The sequence below is a fragment of the Mus musculus genome, chromosome 1 (assembly GCF_000001635.26).
Source record: "Mus musculus strain C57BL/6J chromosome 1, GRCm38.p6 C57BL/6J".
Classification (NCBI taxonomy): domain Eukaryota; kingdom Metazoa; phylum Chordata; class Mammalia; order Rodentia; family Muridae; genus Mus; species Mus musculus.
In genome coordinates this window covers 178,222,962-178,245,189 of record NC_000067.6, presented here as the reverse complement: position 1 = coordinate 178,245,189, position 22,228 = coordinate 178,222,962, and the positions used below count along the sequence as shown (strand labels likewise).

The following is a 22,228-nucleotide window of genomic DNA, read 5'->3' as shown; positions in this document are numbered from 1 at the left end:
TCGGGCACTAAGTGCGGTTGCTAGGGCATTACTGAAAGGTCCAGCACTTAGCAGTGAGGTTGTGGGTGGTAGGGATGCCTTTTGGCAGATCCCTCCTCAGCCTTTCTCTTTCTTGGTGGCTTATGGTAAACTGCTTTGTTCTGTGTAGTCCCCACAAAGACAAACTGGGACCAAAGGACACAATGGCACTCCAATATGAATAGAAATGTCTTTTCCTCATGTATCTGCCACAGTCAGAATGCTAGCATAGGACGCAGCCAATTGAATAAGGGGCAGTTATCTGTAGTCACTCTTCCTACTACAAAAGAATGACCAGAATTGCCACTTCAACTTAGCTGACTCTATGAACTGCCAACTCTGGAAAGATCAGCCACACTAGATAAAGAAATACAATAATTTTATGCACGAAAAATTAGGGGAAAACACCAAGGTTGAATACAGTGATACAGAAAGCACAGGAAAGTGTCACGTGAAGGGCTTAAAGAATGAAGTTGAGCTGGGCTGTGGGGGTGCACACCTTTAATCCCAGCATGAGAGGCGGGCACAGGCGGATCTCTGTGAGTTCAAGGCCAGCCTGGTCTACAGAATGAATTCCCGAACAACCAGAACTACACAGAGAAACCCTGTCTTGAAAAAATAAAAACAGAAAAACAAAAACCAAACCAAACCAAAAAAACACCCCAACCAAACAAAGAAACTAAATTTACCTCTGATAAAGCTGAAGAAAAGTGATTGCAGTTTTTGTGCATCAGATGGTAGGCGTTGCCCTTATACTCTTTCCCCAGTTCTTCTACAATTTTCTCTATATCATCTTCTAGAAAGTCCGTACTTCCTAGAACAACAGCTTCTCTTAAAGAACAACCACAAAAAAAAATCCAAAATAAACAAAACAAAGCTGTGTGAGTTTTGCTCATATATTTTATTTATAATAAGCATAATTAAACACTTGCTTACTTAAAAATTTCAATGATTTTAGTTTCTATTTTGCTTTATGAAACATATTAGAGAATCATATTCAAAGCTAAAAATATCCCTGCTAAATACTGGGGTTAGCCATATTTTCATGAAGAAAAAATCTTTGGCAGTAATTGTTCTTGTGCTGCAGTGAGACAGACCACATTTTAAAACATCATTCAAAACATCAAATAAAACACTTCAATATGTTTCCTGGAAAATATAGCAGATATTTCTCAATAAAAGGCAGAATTTTAGATATAAGCTAGTTGTAAACAAATCTAAAAATTATTAGAAAATCATTTTATTTAGCACAGTTTGTACCATTTTATCTGGCATTATTATATACAAATGCTTTAATTCAGTGCCGAGTTTTGAGAGCTATGCACTCAGAAGTGTTGTAGCCCTATTCTGAATTTATTATCTGTTTTACACTGGGAAAATTCATTAGTATAGACCCAGAAGTTCCTTTAAAGTTTCCTGAAATGAAGACTCTAAACATCATTTTAGACGTAACAATTAAGGAATAAGAAGACTGACTGAGAGAGGGAAAGGCCCAGGACACCCTGTTGGTTCAGGGTTTCCACGACACTGATGCTATTGATAGTAGTTTCCAGGATAAACAGTTCAGTTATTTTGAATTTACAAGTGTTTCTTTCATTGGGGAAAGAGATTTTATAGTAGGTCATAATAAAAATTCCACCTTGTCTATTCTCCCTCTGAAATAGGGAGCCTAGGCAGGAGATCATTAGGCAAGGGGTTTCCTAAGGCAGAATGTAAGCTAAACAAAGACAACTATATTTGAAAAGCAGACAAAAAACAACTTAGAGATCCTGAACAAAAGTAAGACAAGCTTTTTCAGACATTATTTGAGTTTCCATTTTTATATAACTCAGTTCAATTTAATTTAAAAACAAAGTATCAGTCATTAAACCAAATTTAAGATATTTAATTTTCTAAATTTTTTTGAAGATTTATTTATTTTTATATATGTTGAGTATATTGGTGCTGTCTTCAGACACCCCAGATGAGGGCATCAGATCCCATGACAGATGGTTATAAGCTACCATGTGGTTACTGGGAATTGATCTCTGGTAGAGCAGTTAGTGCTTTTAACCTCTGAGCCATCTTTTCAGCCCAATTTTCTTTTATTTATTTATTTATTTATTTATTTATTTATTTATTTATTTATTATATGTAAGTACATTGTAGCTGTCTTCAGACACTCCAGAAGAGGGGGTCAGATCTTGTTAAGGATGGTTGTGAGCCACCATGTGGTTGCTGGGATTTGAACTCTGCACCTTCGGAAGAGCAGTCGGGTGCTCTAACCCACTGAGCCATCTCACCAGCCCTCAGCCCAATTTTCTAAATTTTTATTTTTTATTTTATTTTTTTGGTTTTTCGAGACAGGGTTTCTCTGTATAGCCCTGGCTGTCCTGGAACTCACTCTGTAGACCAGGCTGAATTCTTTATACCCCAAACAAGCTCTGCCGCCTACTACAGTGTAATAGAAATTACCCTCCTACTTACTTAAATTTAAATGTTTCTCCTAGCTCAGAAGCATTTCCTGGGGAAATTTCAAATATTCCAGAAAAAGGATATGGATGGCCACCATAAGCAAACTCTGAAAAGATACAAGGCAAAATTTTTAGTATGTATTGCATAAAATGTAATCAGAATGCTAAATCAGCCTTAAAATACTACAAAAATAATATAACTTGAATATTTTTCAGCATATACAGTGCTTTTTGCAAAGTCCTGTTTATGTATAACTCATACAGACTCATACATATTATTATTATTTTTTTTTTTAAACTTTATTTAATGAATTAGTGCTCTGCTGCATATACATCTGCCTGCCTGAAGAGGGCATCATATCATATTTTAAAGTTATATATGCAGTGTTCTACCTGAATGTATGCCTGCAGGCCAGAAGAGGGCACCAGATCTCATTATAGATGGTTGTGAGCCACCATGTGGTTGCTGGGAAATGAACTCATGGCCTCTAGAAGAGCAGCCAGTGCTCCTAACTGCTGAGCCATCTCACCAGCCCCAGATTATCTGTCTTTAAAATGCTAACACTTACAGACACTTCAAAATGCTTGTGACTGCTCTGTATACTGCTCTGAGCCTAGGAGAGTGACCAGCTCAAAAGTGATTTCTTTCTGTGGTGCCATCATACCAGGAGGCCAGCAGCTCAGCACCTGGCCACTATACTTACTGGAGAAACTGAGATGAGTGTTGTTTTGTTTTTGGTGTGCTCTGCATTGGGCTGCATGCATCTACCCAACCTGGAAGACTAGGATGTACACCGAGTTAGGAGTGAAAACACTACTGCACCAAGCATAGTGTGTATGTCTGTATTCTTAGCTCTCAGGAGGCAGGAAGATCGTTGAGTTCTAGGCTAGACTGGGCGGCTCCTAGTGAGTTCCAAGGCAAGTCTGAACTATATATATAAACCAGGACTCTGAAACAAAATAAACATCAAATCTGAAACACAGTAAGATGCCAACTACTATTACACAGCCACCCCCATATTCTTCACAACAAGTCTTATACTAGGAGGGCACTATCTGTACGTTCTCCTAATACAGGTACTTCTGGCTAAATAAATACATGTACTTATATGCACATCTACAACATAAATGCAGATAGTTTCAAATCAGGAAAGAACCAAAATTTTTGGCTTCAATTCTGGTATCTCATTTAGATATTAAGTATTAAAATCTTAGTAGAATAAGCAATTCCAAATAAATGCTTAAATTAACCCTATCATTTAAGGTTTACTAAATAACTAGACATGTTGGTACATGCCTATAACTTCAGTGCTAGAGAAGTAGAGGCAGGAGGATTACTAAAGCTTGAAGACAGTTTGGTCTACAATGTGAGTTTCAGATGGGTCAGAGCTTCATAGCAAGATTGTCTCAAAATACTTAAATAAATGGATAGATTTGTTAAATATATAGTCTTAAGTTTTAAGACAAAACATAGGAAAGAACAAGGTAGATGAGGTTTAGTTTTTCTCATTTAAATTTTACTTGAATATGTGTGTGTGTGTATATCTAGATGTATATGCCACTGGATATGTGCTAATACCTGCAGAGGCCAGAAGAAGACAATGGGTTCTTCTGGAGCTAGAGTCCCAGTTAGTTACTAACTGGAGTCCTCCATCTCCACACGGTTTTCTGGAATAGCAGGAAGTACTCTTTTTTTTTTTTTTTTTTTGGTTTTTCGAGACAGGGTTTCTCTGTATAGCCCTGGCTGTCCTAGAACTCACTCTGTAGACCAGGCTGCCTTCAAACTCAGAAATCCACCTGCCTCTGCCTCCCAAGTGCTGGGATTAAAGGTGTGTGCCACAGCAGGAAGTACTCTTAACCATGAAGCTTGAAGCTTAACTTGTCATTCACACATTCTGTAGACATTTTTAAAAAATGATGCAGACTAGGGTGCTTAGTGCTTAATTTTGAAATATAAACTACTTTTTCTCTTCTTTCTTTTTTTTTTTTTCCTTCTTTTTCTTTTTTTGGGTTTTTCGAGAAAGAGTTTCTCTGTGTAGCCCTGGCTGTCCTGGAACTCACTTTGTAGACCAGGCTGGCCTCGAACTCAGAAATCTGCCTGCCTCTGCCTCCCGAGTGCTGGGATTGAAGGCGTGCGCCACCACGCCCGGCTCCTTTTTCTTTTTAAAGGAAGGATTTGGTTAGGTACCCTAAGCTGACCTGATTAACCATGTAGCCCAGGCCAGCTTTGAACTTGTAGTTCTCCAGTCTCTGCTCCCTAAATGCTGACATTGTAGGTATCCACTTCTATGCCTGCTTTAAATTTTGTCTATTTGGTCTTCAGGTAGAGATTCATTCTGGCCTCAAACCCACAATCCTATTTTCGTTTCCTAAATGCTGGGATATAAACACATAATATACCAACCACTACACCCTGCTTCTCTTTAAGATCAGTAAATTTTGCTATATAACTTTTAATTAAAATATTGTATATACTAAAATTGTATTTGGCAAGAATCATTGTTTTTTTTTTTTTGGAGACAGGGTTTCTCTGTGTAGCCCTGGCTGTCCTTAAGAGCTCTGCCTGCCTGTAACTTCCAAGTGCTGGAACTAAAGGAGTGCACCCCCACCATCTGGCTTCATACCTGCATGGAAGATAGAAGTCCTTTTACTTATGTTTATTTACTTTTGTACAAGAAAAAATTATTTCTCTGAGGTTTCATGAACATGTTTTGAATCATGTTTTTGTTTTAAAATTGTTTTATTTTATTATTTTTTTTCCTTTTTTCCCCTTTTATTGAACAGGTTCTTTTCTCATACAGTGCATCTTGACTACTGCTCTCCTCCCTCTTCTCTTCTTAGCTCCTCCCACCTCCCCTCCCACTCGGATCCACTCACTTTTCTGTCTCTAGTTAGAAAAGGACGGGGTTCTAAGAGATAACAATATAACAAAATACAGTAAGATAAAACAAAAAAAATCTCATCAAAGTTGGACAGGCAAGCCAACAGAAGAAAAAGAGCCCAAAAGAAAGCACAAGAATTAGAGACCTTTCGCGCACACTCAGAAGTCCTGAAAATACTAGACGGAAAGCTGTAACATCCTGAATCGGTCTGAGTCCTGCAGACTCTACCTCCCCCACACGATGACACCACTTGTTTTAACTGCGTACAGCTCCCACACAGACCAGACCACCACCTCCCCTGAGTGCCAGGTAGCACTCAGACGTCTCCTAACTATCCCAACCAAAATCTGTTCTCCACTCAACAGTTTCAACAGTATCATTCTGCAACAGACATTCCGAACTCCCTGTGGTTTGTCTGGCCAAGCAGAGCGATGACCCCAGTGCCCCTGGAAGCCTGGGATTAAAATTATTTTATGAGACGAATATAGGTATAGAGCAGTGAACTGTGTAAGAACATTAGAGTTCAAATCCTAGTTATTAGCAGTATGAATGGTGGCAAGTTAGAACCTCAATTTCTTTTTATAAAAAAAGCCACATTCTCTTTACCTTACAGCATGATCACATGGTTGCAAAGTTCACAGCACTATGGAAACCATAACATAGTATTTAGATTTAACCAAAAAGAAGTCACACATCTTAGGCAAAGGCCAGACAGGAAACCTACAGCCTATAATCCCACCTACTGTAATATTCTAATCACTGAAGATTTCAGCTGAAGCCCCTCATTGTTTCTTAGGGGTAATGAGCATTCCCATTTCAAATAAAGTAAAGCCTAATGACAAATCTTTATAGTCAAGACTGAATATGCTAAACTGCATTTGGAAGTAACTAATATAAAAAAAAAAAATAGACAGGGGCTAGGGACATAGCCCAAAGGCACAACACCTGCTTTGGCAAGTGTGAGGTCCTGGCTTCAACTGTCAGCACCTCCCCACTCCTACACAAAGGCAGCAGAAACAGGACACTGAAACATTTACTTAAGTGGAGTTATTCTTTAAATTTAGTGAACAGATAGGTAGGCCGTTTACCCTGGGCAAACTAGATAATGTATTTTAGGTTACAAAGACTACCTAGTTCAAAGACTACCAAGTACAGGACCTCCTGCTAAAGGGCAAGCTTATAATTCACAATGATATTTCGCTATAACTCTGAGAAAAATGCTAGATATTACTGAACACAAGATTTTCTCAGCAATGTCTTAGACTTTATTGATGCTCACAGGCCTGCCAAATCCAACATTCTACTGAAACTCCCTCAGAAAATGGTATTTAAAGTTTGACACTTCTACTAACTAAAATGATTATTTTTGTTATGTAGTTTTTTCAAAGTGTACAAGTTTCTTAGAAACTCTGATACATAGTAAAGAAAAACAATCATGGTTTAATAACTTCATAAACAATGGCTTCTTTGTTTTTGTTTTTAAGACAGAGTCTTACTGTGTAGCTCTGGCTGTCCTGGAACTCACTCTGTATACTAGGCTGGCTTCAAACTCACAGGAATCTCTCTGCCTCTGCCTCCTGAATACTGGGATTAAGTGTGTGCCACCAGAGCTGGTTAAGAAAATGTTTTAGAAGACATAGTAATTAGAAAAAAAGATAATGGAACAAATGTATGCTACCACAGACAGTTTTTGAAACAGTATAAACAAATGGGGGAGTTTTATTCTACTTTCTACAACATATGTAAGTTACTTAAAAGAAAAGAGACAAAAAGACCTAACATCATGATTCTGTATTTCTTTTAAAGCTGGCAGAATCCTCAGAAAACATATTTAAGCTATGTGCACACATACCTCTGCCATATACTTCAATTCCAGAATGAAAAACTCCAATTCCAATAGATGAGGTGTATTCATTCATCCAGTACTAAAGAGAGAAAAAACAACTTTAGCATATCATCATTTATAGCCTAACTCTACAGGAAAGGACAAGTATAAATCCAAGTCTTGGTATTTTCCTTTCCAATGCTGCACTCTACCAAGAGCAGCCTACCTCGCCTATTCTCCCACATCTAACTTGGAAGGCTTTCCTGTGTATAGACAAAGGTTTCATTTTACTTAGGGTTTAGCACATAATAAATAAAATGTAAATGAAACGAAATCTAAATTTCAGTCAGGTTGATAACAAGATTGACATAAAAGTGCCATTAGTGATCAAAACAGCACACACACAGCCCCAGAGCATGATGTGGCATGCCTTTGATCCCGGTGCTTCAGTCAGGTGATCTCTATCACTTCCAGGTCAGTCAGGTCTTTATAGTGAGTTCCAGATTAGTCAGAGCTAAAAAGTGAGACGATATCTCACAAACCAACCCAACCCAACCCAACCCAAACAAACAAACAAACAGACAAACAAACAAACAAAAAGTACCACATAAAGACACAAACATCTGTTTTTTTGTCTAATTTTCTTCTGCCCTAAACTTTTTCTTTCATACTTTAGGGAGTTCTCTGAAGGTAGGATACTTTATTCTTTGTAAAAATTTATGGCTTTTATTCTATCCCAATTCAGCCTAAAAATCGAAACTAGGAACAAGCATTATGAAACATAGAGAACAACCTTCCTACAATCAGCATAAAGACAAACTTCCTAAGGAGGTAGGTACTATATGAAATGGAGCAACAAGAACAAATACAATTTCCTCAGATACAAAGATTGGATTGGAAGAGAGGGAAAATGAGAATTAAACAACTAAGAACATGGAAGAGGAGGGCATGACTATGACAGGGGTTAAAAAGGTGGGCTAGAGAGGCTTGAACCTAGAGGAAGGTAAACGAGTTATCAGACATTAAACAAACACCTAGGCAATAAATCTAGAGTGTTAAAAAATCTATTGGACCCCTCCCAGATTAGACTGATGATGTGCCTTTAATATTGCATGTGATATATACCTCTTTATGTATGTGTACCTATGAACATGCACACATGCCAAGGTCAGGCATCAACATTAAGTCTTTCTCAATTGCTTCTCCATTGTATTTTGTTTTACTCTATTACATTGTAAGACAGGGATCTCTCACTCATTCTGGAGTCTACTGACTGGCTGGACTGGTTGGTCAGGAAGCTCTGGAGATCTGCTTGTTTCTTCTACCCTTTTGGTCCTGGAGTCAAAGACATCAAAATCCCCAGCTTTTTATTTAGGGGCTGGGGATTTTAATTCAGGCCCTCATGCTGTGCAGCAAGCACTTTACCCCCTGAGCTACCATGCTGGCTACTTTTAGGTAATTTGACATAAGCTAGAGTCACCAGAGAGAAATGATGGAGCTTCATTTAAAAAAAAAAAAAAAAGAAAAGAAAAAGAAAAAAAAAAAGCCTCAATAGGCTGTAGGCAGGCCTGTAGAGCATTTTTTATTTAGTAATTGATGTGGGAGGGTCCAGCCCTTTGAGGGTGGTACTACCTTTGGCTTAGAGATCCTACATTATATAGGAAAGTAGGCTGAGCAAGCTATGATGAACAAGCCAGTAAACATACCCCCTCCCCCAGCTTTTGTATCATCTCCTGCCTCTAGGTTCCTGCCCTGTTTGAGTTTCTGTCCTGGCGTGCTTCATTGATGAACTACAACGTGGAAGTGTTAAGGCAAATAAACCATTTTCTCCCCAACTTGCTTTTAGGTCATGATGTTTCATCACAGTAACAGAAATCCTAACCAGGACAAATATTGATACCAGGGCAGTGGGGCACTGCTGTGAGATCTCACTATGCTGTTCTGGGGAGGATTATGTAAGGACTTTGGCATTTGGGGCTAGAAGAGCCATTGAGCATGCAAAGCTTTAGTGGGCTGTTCTATTGGAGTTTTAAGATAAGAACATTGAGAGGAGTGCAGAAGATGGAAGCATGGCTTGTAAAGTTTCAGAGGGAAGCAAAGACTCTCCCGGGCCATTTGTGGGAAGAATCTGTGGTGTCTGGTCAGCTGGAGCTGAAGAATCTCAGCTGCGATTGACAAAAGACTAGGATTACTAAAGTAAAACCTTTGCTTTACTGGGACAACTGATGCTTCTAACTGGGGCTGAGAACTTAGCAGTGATCAGGAAGAAACCAGTATCACTGAGCTGATGTCTTCTGGAGAGTTTCCAGAGTCAGCATGCACACAGAAGCTGTATTCCAGAGGCAGCCAAGGTTGCATCTCGCACTGGCAGCTAGACCTGGCAGTCTAAGAGTCACCCAGGTGGTACTGGTTTTAAAGGCATGAAGGGGTCATGAAGAGCAGCTGAGGCCTGGCACTGGGATTGACCAGGGGAGTCCATTGGTGGACTGCAGTGGCAGTTGAAGCCCCAAGATTAAAGGGGTCATAGAGAGCAGTTGAGACTTAGCATCATGAAGAAAGCCTAGAAGACTATTGGTAAAAGTGCAGCCCACTCGCAGCAGAAGAGTCCAAGCATTCTGGAGACACCAGTGCCATGGGATGACAACCAAGAGCAACAGCAGCGGTGGAGTGGAGCTGGCCTGAATGTAGAAGACAGGCTGGGTGTGCTGCTAAGGGAGCCAGAGAAATGACCCAAGCCTTCTGAAGAGACTCAGAAGATAACTGGACACTGAGCAATTTACACTTCTGCAGTTTGATTTTGTTTTGTTCAGATTGTAACTGTGCCCTGGTTCTTCCTGCTTGACATAAGAATTTTTTTTTTTTTATTTGTCTGGAGGCCAGAGTTGAGAGACTTTGAATTTTAAAAGGGACTTGGCTAATTTTAAGGGACTGTATTTTTAGTTGTTTGAATTTTTAAAGACTGTAGAACTTTAAAAATTTACAATATTTTATATTGTGATAGTCTTATTATTGTGAGGTCTTGGGGATGAATAAGAAAGGAAAGGTTGCCAGGCAGCAGTGTCCAGTCTGGTCTACAGAGTGAGTTTCAGGACAGCCAGGGCTACACAGAGAAGCCCTGCTCTCTACGACCCCTTTAATCCTGGGGCTTCAACTGCTACTGCAGTCCACCAATGGACTCCCCTGGCTTCTCACAGTGCCAAGCCTCAGCTGCTCTTCATGACCCCTTCATGCCTTTAAAACCAGTACCACCTGGGTGACTCTTAGACTTAAAAACCTTAACCCCCCCCCCCAAGGGTCAGTTGTGTTGGTTACTTTTATGTCAACTTGACATTAGTTTGGAGAGGAAGGAGCCTCAATTAAGAAAAATGCCTCAAAAGCTGGGCAGTGATGGCACATGACTTTTAGTTCTAGCACTTGGGAGGTGGAGCCAAGAGAATCTCAGAGTCCTTAGAGCTACTTAGAGAAACCCTGTCCTGCAGAGGTTGGAAGGAAGGGGCGGGGGGAAGAAGAGAAAAATGCTTCAATAAGATGGGGCTTTAGGCAAATCTACAGAACATTTTCTTAATTAGTAATTGATGGGGGAGGACCTCCCTTGGGCTAGGCGGTCCTGGGTTCTATAAGAAAGTAGGCTAAGCCAGCCATGACGAGCAAGACAGTAAGCAGAACTCCTTCAAGGCCTCTGTATCAGCTCCTGCCACCAGTGCCAGTAGGCACTGTCCCAGCCACTATTAATTTTTTCCAAGATAAGCTTTGTTATATACTACAGGCTGCCCTTGAACTAGAGATCTTTCTGCTTTAGCCTCCTAAACGCTGGGATTACAGGTTCATACCACCACATTTGTATCTTTTTAAAATTTAGTCATGTACTTGGCTTTATAACATACATTCTAACACATTACTAGAAAAAGCAAAAATGGAAAGGCCATTTCCTTCCTAAATTATACTTGGGAAAAAAATTAAGCAATTTAGAAATATTTGGCAATGGGCTGGTGAGATGGCTCAGCAGTTAAGTGCACTGACTGCTCTTCCAGAGGTCCTGAGTTTAATTCCCAGCAACCACATGGTAGCTCACAACCATCTGTAATGCCCTCTTGTGGTGTGTCTGAAAACAGCTACAGTGTACTCACATACATAAAATAAACAATTCTTAAATCAAAAAAGAAATCTCTCTCTCTCTCTCCACACACACACACACACACACACACACACACACACACACACACACACAATATATATGTATATATATGAGCCCTCAACTGCTCCAGCTAGCATGCCTTTGAAAATGTAATTGCAATTAAATGCTTCCTTTTATAAGCTGCCTCGTTATGGTTATGGTGTTTTATCACAGCAACAAAGAAAACTGGGCCACTTCCCAACTAGATAGCAACATATTCACTATAGCTGAGGATATAGTTGAGTTGTAGATGTGTCAGGCCCTGTTTTGGAGTCTCAACATTGAAAAATTCATCACAACAATATAGGATGTAGTAAGAACATCTTAAAATAGTTGTTTAAATGTACATATAGAAAGTGGCTGTTAGCCAGGCAGTGGTGGTGCACGCCTTTAATCCCAGCACTTGGGATTTCTGAGTTCAAGGCCAGCCTGGTCTACAAAGTGAGTTCCAGGACAGCCAGGGCTGAACAGAGAAACCCTGTCTCGAAAAAACAAAAACAAACAAACAAATAAAAAGTGGCTGTTTGTCAAAGGTAGTACTTAAAAGTCAATTAGTAACAATGGATAAACTACTAAAGTAGGCATGGTGGTGAGTGCCTATAATCCCAGCATTTGGGAAGCTGAGGCAGAAGGGTAGTGAATTTAAAACTAGAATTGGCTGCACAGCAAAACCCTGTTTCGAAAAAAAGAGAAAAGAGAAAGAAGAGAAAGAAGGTAAGCAGCTGGGGATGGGCAGGAGACTCAGTGACGGCAGTGGGAGAAGGTAATGGATGAGAAGCAAGTATAATGGAATATATGAAGATACCAGATGAAACTCACTACGTTGTATGCTAATCTAACACAAAATGGTGGCACATACCTTTAGTCTCAGCACTCAGGGGGCAGAGGCAGGCAGATCTCTGAGTTTGAAGCCAGTCTGGTCTACAGCGATCGTTTTAGCACAGTCAGGGTTACACTAAGAAACCTTGTCTCAAAACAAACAAACAAACAAACAAACAAAAAACAAACAAGCAAAAAATGTGTTTATGTACATAAATAATATCAAAAGATTAAAAACACACATAGGGAAAAATGCAACAAATATAACAAAGCTTAATATACAGCTTTGAGTATCTTTCAAAGGCATGAAAGCTCACATCTTAATCCACAAGTATGATGAGGCAGGGAGAAAGAGCACTAGGGATATCCTTCTCTACCCAAATCTACTGGATTTTGGACAACCAGAAGTTGGAAGGCAAGAACATGAGGGATAAAATTTACTGGATTAATATAATTTGGGAAGGAAAGGAGCTTCAGTGTATGCAGTAAGGGACTCCACAAAACATTTATCCAAGTATATCTATCATCTCACTCCAAGAAAACAGAAGCTCAGGATGGCCAGCTATAGCTATAAACAAAACTCCATTAAAAAAAATACACACACATATGTATGCAACCACAGACATGGAAGGAATTACAGTCACAGAAAGGATTTAGTGTCAACCAACATTAATAATGTCACTAGCAAACAGATAGTAAATAATATTCATTATCACCTATTCTTTTTAAAATATGACCATCAAATAATTTGTGTTAGGAAAAGGATAAGGGAGAATGCACATTTATGAAACAATCTAGGTACTTAATTACTCTGTCTCTTGGAATCTACCCTACAGAAACACTTGTACACATACAGAAGCGCATTCTAAAATCTTATTATTGTCCATAATGCCAAAAAATTTGAAATAACAAGAATCAGTAGAGGAGTGGTTCATGTTGTTAGTTTTTTTGTCAGCTTGACACAACCTAGAGTCATCGAGGAAGAAGAAAACTCAATTGAGAAAATGCTTCTATAAAACTGGTCTATGGGGCTTTTTTCCAACTAAGGACTGATGTGGGAGGGTCCAGTCCATTGTGGATGAAGCCACACCTGAGCCACACCACAGCTGGCAGGCCTGAGCTGTATAAGAAAGTAGCCTGAGCAAGCTGTGGGAAGCAAGCCAGCAAGCAGCGCTCCTCAGAAGTCTCTGCTTCAGTTCCTGCTTCTAGGTCTCTTCCTTGAATTCCTTCTCTGACATCCCTCAGTGATGGACTGTGATGATGGAAGTGTAAGTCAGACAGACCCTTCCCTCACTGCTGCTTTTGCTCATGGTGTTTTATCAACGCAACAGAAACCTAACAATGACAACTGGTTAAAGAACCCATACAAATCTGTATTATGGATTATCATACAATTACTAAAAAAGAATGAGATATATAGTATATATAGTTACAGATTGGCTGTTGCTCATTTGCATAGCTGGGAGCTTGTTCCAACATGTTGAATCAAAATTTAAAAAGTCATATAAAATGAAAAAAAATCAAATTATGAAATATCTGTAGATGACTGATCAACTATAACAAAAGAAAGGGCTGGGGACTGATGATGCAGCTTCAGTTGTTAGAATCTAGCATGTGCATAAAGCCTGGCATTTATTCCCCACAAATAATGAGCATAGAGGCACGTGCATGAATCCAGTGATGGTAAGTGGAGGCAGAAGAATCAGAAGTTCAGTCACATTTGGGAACACAGTAAATTTGTGGCCACCCTCGGCTATCTGAGACTCTGTCTCAAAAATAAATAAGACCCGAAATACATCAAATTGTTAGTTCTGTAATAGACTGACAGGGCTTTGGGAGGAGTGGTATTTAAAATGATCCTTTCATTTTTATAGTTCAGGTCTGTTTTCCTAGGTGTTATGCATCACTTTGACAATTAGAAAAACAGCTGAGGGTAGTGGCGCACACCTTTAGTCCTAGCCATCTGGAAGGCAGAAGCAGTGGATCTCTGTGAATTCCAGGACAGCCAGGGCTACTATAAGGGAAGCCCTGTCTTGAAAAGGGGGAAAAATAGAAAAGGTAGTTATTTTCAAGTAGAACATTACAAATGCTCAATTTCTGATAATGTAATGCACTGAATACTACTGTGATGGTTTGTATATTCTTGGACCAGGGAGTGGTACCATTTGGAGGTGTGGCCTTGTTGGAATAGGTGTGACCTGGTTGGAGTAGGTGTGCCACTGTGGGTGTGGGCATAAGATCCTCACCCTAGTTGCCTGGAAGTCAGTCTTCCACTAGCAGCCTTTGGATGAAGATGTAGAACTCTCAGCTCTACCTGCGCCATGCCTGCCTGGATGCTGCCATGCTCCCACCTTGATGGTAATGGACTGAACCTCTGAACCTGTAAGCCAGCCCCAATTAAATGTTGTTCTTATAAGACTTGCCTTGGTCATGGTGTCTGTTCACAGCAGTAAAACCCTAACTAATACAACTACCTTCCAGAACACCATAGTTTAGCCAGACTGGCTGTGGCTCATTTGCTGGAGCTTTGACCCATTACAATTGTTGTCCAACATGCCAAAATCTAAATTCAAATTTTCAAATCCAGTTTTGAATGATTGCACAATGCTTTTGCACTGCTGTGAACTCAAAAACTAACTGAGATGAAGCAGGCTCACTGGGGAACTGTCTGATGGAGACATGTCAAAATGATACAGAAGTTAGGCACAAGTGGTTTCTATACTGTGAAAAAAAATTAACATCAGAAACTTTTTTTGAGACAGGGTCTCACTATGTAATGCTTGCTGCCTGTCCTGGAACTCATTCTGTACCAGGCTGGCCTCAAACTCAGAGATCTACCTGCCTCTGTCTACTGAGTGTACTACCACTTGCTGCTTTGACCACCAGAAACTCTTAATAATGAATGAGTTGTGGTTGTTTGGATAAGAATAGCATTCATAGGCTTATAGAGTAAGGTGTTTTTAAAAAGCATTTTATTAGTTTTCAGGTTTTGTTTTCTGTTTTTTAAGAAAATTAGGCAGTAAAATGTAGGTGCAAGGCAGAATTGGGTAATTATCACTTTGCAGCCCTAATTTGAGTCAGATAACAAATGGATGATAAAAATGAAAGAGAGATGGGTGAAAACTGATAATCACATGGTCTTAAAGTAGTCCCTCTTTTCCCACAACCCCTTAAGTTTCAAAGAAAAATGATACATCTGCAATGGAAAAGTGTGGTGATATCACTCTATTCAAGTGACTTAAAGTGCTTAGAGGAGTGGGACTAGCTGCTGTCATATGTCATACTTATAAAGGCTACACGTCCTTTGGTTTTTCTTGAGAATGTTTTAAACAGAATAATAGCAAGGAAGAATCATCCAAGTCTGGATGTAGTGAGACTATGAGAAGTGAGACATGGTCTTTTAAATATGACAGGAAAAGGCAAATGACTAATCCTAGAAAACATCATTAATGAATGAACCCTAAGTCCTACACTAAAAAGTATAAAAGATAAAAAAAAACAAAAAACAAAAAAAACAAACCACTATTGGGACAGCCTGAAGAAATATGAATATAACCGGATTAAATAGTATGATAGTAATTAAAATTTTCCTGGGTATGACAAAGAATTGTGGTATCGTCTCCATAGATATTAGTTGCTATATTTGTCATTCATTTCCTATGAAAGACAGAAGATGGAAAGAGCAAAACAAAACAAAGGATAGGGAAGGCTAGGTATGGTGGCACACACTGTAATTCTAGCCCTCAGGAGACCCAGGCAGAATGACTGGGAACAGGAGTTCAAGACCCCGATGAAAATGAAAGAAAACCAAATTCAAGGTCCCAGACAGGCCAGCACAAAGGCTGTTAAGTCATTCCAGGAACTGACTGGCCATAAAGATAAGAGAGGCATGCAAGGACAATCTCTGGACAGGCTCAGTTGAGTAATGGGCCACCTGGTCTGGTCTCCTTCTGATATGGTTTGAGTTTAACCAGATGCTCTGCCAACATAGATAAGCACCCTCCCTCTAGAGTTGCTCTTGTCCCAACTTGCATGTACCGCTTGCTGATGTTTAAACTGTCCAATTGTGTGTAACCACGCCAATTTCCCCAACTTTTTTCCTATATAAACCGCTAACTTTTGTGCCTCAGGGTCGATTCCTCTGTCTCCTGTGTGAGACACGTGTTGGCCCGGAGCTCCGTCATTAAACTGCCTCGTATGTTTGCATCAAGATGGTCTTTCGTGTTTCCTTGGGTGTGCGCCATCCCAAGACTTGAGTGCGGGGGGGGTCTCCCTATGGGGGTTCTTTCATGTGGGGGCTCATCCGGGATTTGCGTGACACCCAGGAACCCCGAAGACCCCTTGGAGGTACGTCTGTGTGAGTCTTATATGTTGTCTGAGTGCGGTGCTCCTGGGTTTGTGTCTGGTTTCAGTTTTCTGGCAGCTGCCACTGTGGGCTGTAAGGACCCAGTGGCTGTGGAAGGAGACGTCCTAGGGCCACAGGCTGCAACCCTGGAAGACGTTCCAAGGGTGGAAGGAAGTCAGGAGAGCCTGGCTGTTATCTTTCAAAACGAAGGAGACAGAGTGCTCCTTCTACCGAGAAGGGAGTGGAAGTAGAATCCCACCCCGTCAGAGGTCACATTTGGCTGGTTGTTCAAGTCCAGACGTGGTCGAGTGTGCTTAGACGTGTTGGTGTCTCTTGTCCTTGTTTTGTTCTTGTTTTTTCTGATCTTTGTCATGGGACAGGCTGTGTCGATCCCTTTGTCTCCGACTTATACCATTGGACTGACGTTAGGGTGAGAGGACAGAATTTGTCAGTGGTAGTTAAGGAAAAAACCTGGCGGACTTTTTGTACCTTGGAATGGCCTATCTTTGGGGTAGGATGGCCGCAGAGGGAACTTTCAATTTACCCTCCATCAGGGCTGTAAAGGCCGCTGTTTTTCAGGAAGGACCAGGATCACGTCCAGACCAGCAACTGTACATCATGGTGTGGGAGGACCTGGCACAATCCCCACCCCAGTGGGTCTGGCCATTCCTCCCACCCTGTCTTCCCGGCTCCAAGATCCTAGCTGTTCGAGAGAGTGCTGCAAAGGAGAAGCCGAAGCCACAGCCTAGTCCCTAAGATGTGCCCTGAGATAGAAGAGCCTCCTGAGTGGCCTGCTCCTTTGCCCCCACCCTATCTTCAAGCCCCCCAACCTGAACCCCAACCCTTGACCCCTCTGGCCCCTTTTCTGGCCCCAGTCTCTAGGACCAGAGGAAGAGGTCCCTCGACAGGAACAAGGAGCCGATGAAGAGCCACCCCTGAAGGACCGGTCAACTACACCATGGTCCTTCCCCTTAGGGCTGTTGGGCCACCCTCATCTGATCAGAATGCCTTACAACTCTTATAATATTGGCCCTTTTCTTCCTCTGATCTTTATAACTAGAAGATTAATCACCCTCCTTTTCCAGAAAATCCTGTTGGCCTTACAGGCTTGGTAGAGTCCCTGATGTTCTTTCTTAGCCTACTTGGAATGACTGTCAACAGCTTTTACAGACCTTGTTCACCATCGAGGAGAGAGAGAGAATTCTCCTCGAAGCTCGGAAGAATGTCCGGGATGATGCCGGACACCCTGTCCAGACCCCGGCCAAGATAGATGAAGGATTCCCCTTGACCTGCCCTCAATGAGATTATAACACGGCACGAGGTAGGGACGGCTGTCCAATTACTGATGGGCTCTAGTGATGGGTCTCAGGGATGCCATGTGTAGGCCCACAAATTTGGCTAAGGTAAGAGAGGTTATGCAGGGGACGACTGAGCCCCCTCAGTCTTTTTTAGAAGGACTCATGGAGGCTTACAGAAGGTACACCCCTTTCGACCTTATGTTGGAAGGACAGCGAGCTTCTGTGATTATGGCTTTTATTGGGCAGTCAGCCCCCAATATCAAAGAAATTGCAGCAGACTGAAGGATTACAGGACTATACTATAAGGGATGTGGTTAAAGAGGTTGAGAAAGTGTATCATAAGAGAGAGACAGAAGAAGAAAACAGGAAAGAGAAAAGAGAAGATGAGGACAGGAGAGACAGGAAACAGGAAAGGATTCTGACTAGAATACTGGCTGCAGTAGTAGATAGAGATGAAAGAGGCAGGACGAGGCAGACAGGGGACCTGGGAGACAAGAAACAGCAGGGGCCAAGGAGACCCAGAAGAGATAGACCACCCCTAGAAAAAGATCAATGTGCATACTGCAAAGACAAAGGTCACTGGGCCCGCGAGTGCCCCAAGAAGAAGCAGGGGATGAAAGTGCTGTCCCTCAAGAGTGATGAAAAATAGGGGAGACGGGGTTCGGCCCCTCTCCCCGAGCCTAGGGTAATGTTAGAAGTGGAGGGGACCCCTGTGAGCTTCTTGGTCGATACAGGCACAGAATACTCAGTGCTCAAATCACCTTTGGGCAAGATAAAAAACAAGAAGATGATAGTGATTGGGGCCACAGGGCAAAAGCCATACCCATGGACCACCTCCAGAACTGTGGACCTAGGAAAGAGCCAAGTAACTCACTCATTTTTGGTCATATGGAGTGCCCTATGCCCTTACTGGGAAGAGACTTATTAACCAAATTAAAGGCACAAATAACATTTGCCCTCTCTGGACCAGAATTGTCCTGGGGGACTAAGACACCTTGGACCTTAGTGTTGTCTTTACAATTAGGAGAAGAGTATCAGATTTATCAAAATGAAATGAACCCCCCTGAGGGACTACAGGACTGGGTTACTCGATTTCCTCAGGCATGGGCCAAAACAGGGGGAATGAGAATGGCGAGACTAGTTCCCCCGGTGGTGATTGAGCTTAAGTCTGGGGCCACTCCCACTGGGGTCCGACAGTACCCCATGGGCAGAGAAGCGCAGGAGGGCATAAGCCTCCATATCACCAGACTGCTCCAACAGGGAATCCTATTCCCATGTAAGTCTCCATGGAATACCCCCCTACTCCCGGTAAAGAAACCGGGGACAAATGACTATCGCCCCGTACAGGATCTTAGAGAGGTTAATAAAAGAGTTCAAGATATCCACCCCACAGTGCCAAATCCTTACAACCTGCTCTGCACTGTCACCCGAACGAACCTGGTATATGGTCTTAGATCTTAAAGACGCTTTCTTTTGCCTGAGACTACACCCAACAGCCAGCCCTTGATTGCCTTCAAATGGCGAGAGCCAGAGAACGGGAGAACTGGGCAGCTCACATGGAGGAGACTGCCTCAGGGATTTAAGAATTCACCCACCTTGTTTGATGAAGCTCTACATTGAGATCTTGCCTTCTTTCGGGCCAACAATCCCCAGGTGACTCTCTTACAATATGTAGATGACTCTTTAGTGGCCGCAGAAACATGCGAAGAGTGTGAACTTGGGACTCAGAAAATCCTGGCCGAGTTAGGTGAGTTGGGGTACCGGACTTTGGCTAAGAAGGCACAGTTATGCCGGACTGAGGTGACCTACTTGGGGTATACCCTGAAGAATGGGCAACAATGGCTCACAGAAGCTAGGAAGCAGACAGTGACACAGATCCCGACCCTAACCACCCCTTGCCAGGTAAGAGAATTCCTGGGGACTGCGGGATTCTGTAGACTCTGGATCCCAGGGTTCGCTACTTTGGCATTATACCCCTTAACAAAAGAAAAAGGAGAATTCATTTGGACTAAGGAACATCAATTGGCTTTTGAAACTCTCAAAAAGGCACTGCTACAGGCCCCTGCCCTAGCACTGCCTGATTTAAACAAGCCTTTCACCCTATACATGGTTGAGAGAAATGGAGTAGCCAGAGGAGTCCTCAATCAAACCCTAGGACCCTGGAACCACCCAGTAGCCTATCTGTCAAAGAAATTGGACCCTGTGGCTAGCGGATGGCCCTCCTGTCTACAGCAAAAGCAGCCACAGCTGTGTTGGTGAAAGATGCTGATTGACTATGGGCCAAAATGTCACAGTGGTAGCCCTGCACACCCTTGAGAGCATTATTCAGCAGCCACCAGACTGCTACATGACTAATGCCTGGATGACCCACTACCAGAGCTTGTTGTTGACTGAGCGGGTGACCTTTGCTCCACCCGCCATTCTTAACCCCTCCACCTTACTGCCTGAAGCTAACGAAACCCCTGAACATCACTGTGGGGAGATACTGGCAGAGGACACTGGCACTCGGCCAGACTTAACTGACCGACCATGGCCCAGAGCGGTGGCCTGGTTCACCCATAGAAGCAGCTTCATGGTAGAAGGTAAGCGCAAAGCCGGGCAGTGGTAGTGGACGGGAAGTCTGTTATATGGGCCAGCAGCCTGCTGGAAGGAACGTCAGCCCAAAGAGCAGAACTTATTGCTCTAACTCAGGCTTTAAGGCTAGCAGAGGGGAAGGCTATTAATATTTACACTGATAGATGGTATGCCTTTGCAACAGCTCATGTTCACGGGGTGATCTACAGACAGCGTAGACTATTGACTTCCGCTGGAAAAGACATCAAAAATAAAGAAGAGATTCTTAGCTTGTTAAAAGCTGTCCACTTGCCCCGTAAGGTGGCGATCATCCATTGCCCAGGAAATCAAAAGGGAACCAGACCAATAGAAAAACAAAATCAAGATGGCAGACCAGGTGGCTAAAGAGGTGGCACAGGGATCAATGACTTTGGTAATTAAAACTACACCCCAGTTGGTTGAGGAAATCACAGAAAAAAAGATCCTCACAGAAGAGGAGGGGCTAGAATACTTGACTAATATACACCGCTTCACTCACCTGGGACCCAAAAAGATGACAGAACTAGTCAATAGATCCCCTTACCATATCCCTAGACTACAAAAGAAAGTAGAGGACCTAGTGAAGAACTGTTGAGCATGTGCCCTCACCAATGCCGGGTCCAGCAAGTACCATGGTAGAAGATGCTTATGAGGAGATAGGCCTGGGACTTACTGGGAGGTCGACTTTACTGAGGTCAAGCCAGCACGATATGGGATAAGTAACTTCTAGTTCTTATAGATACCTTTTCAGAGTGGGCTGAAGCATTCCCCACCAAGAGGGAAATGGCTAATGTGGTGGCCAAGAAGATACTCCTTCCCCGTTTTGGGATACCTAAGGTAATCGGGTCAGACAATGGGCCTGCCTTCATCTCCCAGGTAAGCCAGGGATTGGCCAGACAGCTGGGGATAAATTGGAAGTTACAGTGTGCTTACAGACCCCAAAGTTCAGGACAGGTAGAAAGGATGAATAAGACTCTAAAAGACACCTTGACTAAATTGACCTTAGAGACCGCCGAGAGTGATTGGATAGCCCTTCTCCCTTATGCCCTATTCCGGGTCTGGAACACTCCTGGAGCCTCAGGTCTAACACCTTTCGAACTAATGTTTGGGGCACCCCTGCCTATCTATGTGACTATAGAAAATAGAACTTGTCCTGATGTTTCCTCCATTCCCTCATTTTGCCTCCTAGTCCGGCTGAAGGCTCTCAAAATCGTGAGGAAAGAAACCTGGGAGCAGTTGAAAGAAACCTACACCTCCGGTGACTTACAGGTTCCACATCAGTTTGAAGTGGGAGACACAGTCCTGGTGAAGAGGCACTGAGCAGGTAACCTCGAGCCACGGTGGAAAGGACCCTACCTGGTACTATTAACTACACCCACCGCCTTTAAAGTAGAAGGAGTCCCCTCTTGAATTCATGCCTCACATGTTAAGAGGGCTCCCCCCTGAGACTGATCGTGATGAGTGGACTCTGGAAAAGACTAATAATCCTCTTAAGTTGCGCTTGTGTTGCAAGAGCAACTCAGAACAGAGACTTCAACCCTCATACTCCAATTCAACAAACTTGGGAAGTGCTTAATGAGGAGGGGGACATTGTATGGTTTACCACCGCAGTACAACCCCTGTGGACCTGGTGGCCCCACCTCACACCTGATATTTGTAAGTTAGTAGCAGGGTCACTTACCTGGGACCTCCCCGACCACACCAACCTTCATTGGGGGGGGGGTCTTTCAAAAACAAAACAAAGGAAAATGGGGACTAATGAAATGCTTAGCTCTTTGCCTCCTTGCAGCAAGGTGCCTTCCTAATTTTTCACCTATTTTCC

The 22,228-nt window shown here is 42.3% G+C and overlaps 1 protein-coding gene across 2 annotated transcripts in view; it reads right to left on the bottom strand.

The window, feature by feature from the left end:
- Positions 1-22,228, bottom strand: part of Desi2 (desumoylating isopeptidase 2) — a 65,182-nt gene that overhangs the window by 7,409 nt on the left and 35,545 nt on the right. For both annotated transcript variants that reach the window (NM_024282.3, XM_030243714.1), the window contains 3 exons: positions 7,206-7,278; positions 2,485-2,578; positions 708-849 (listed from right to left, as the gene is read on the bottom strand). In NM_024282.3, the coding sequence (NP_077244.1) occupies positions 708-849; positions 2,485-2,578; positions 7,206-7,278 (309 nt within the window). The remainder of the gene's footprint in view (positions 1-707; positions 850-2,484; positions 2,579-7,205; positions 7,279-22,228) is intronic.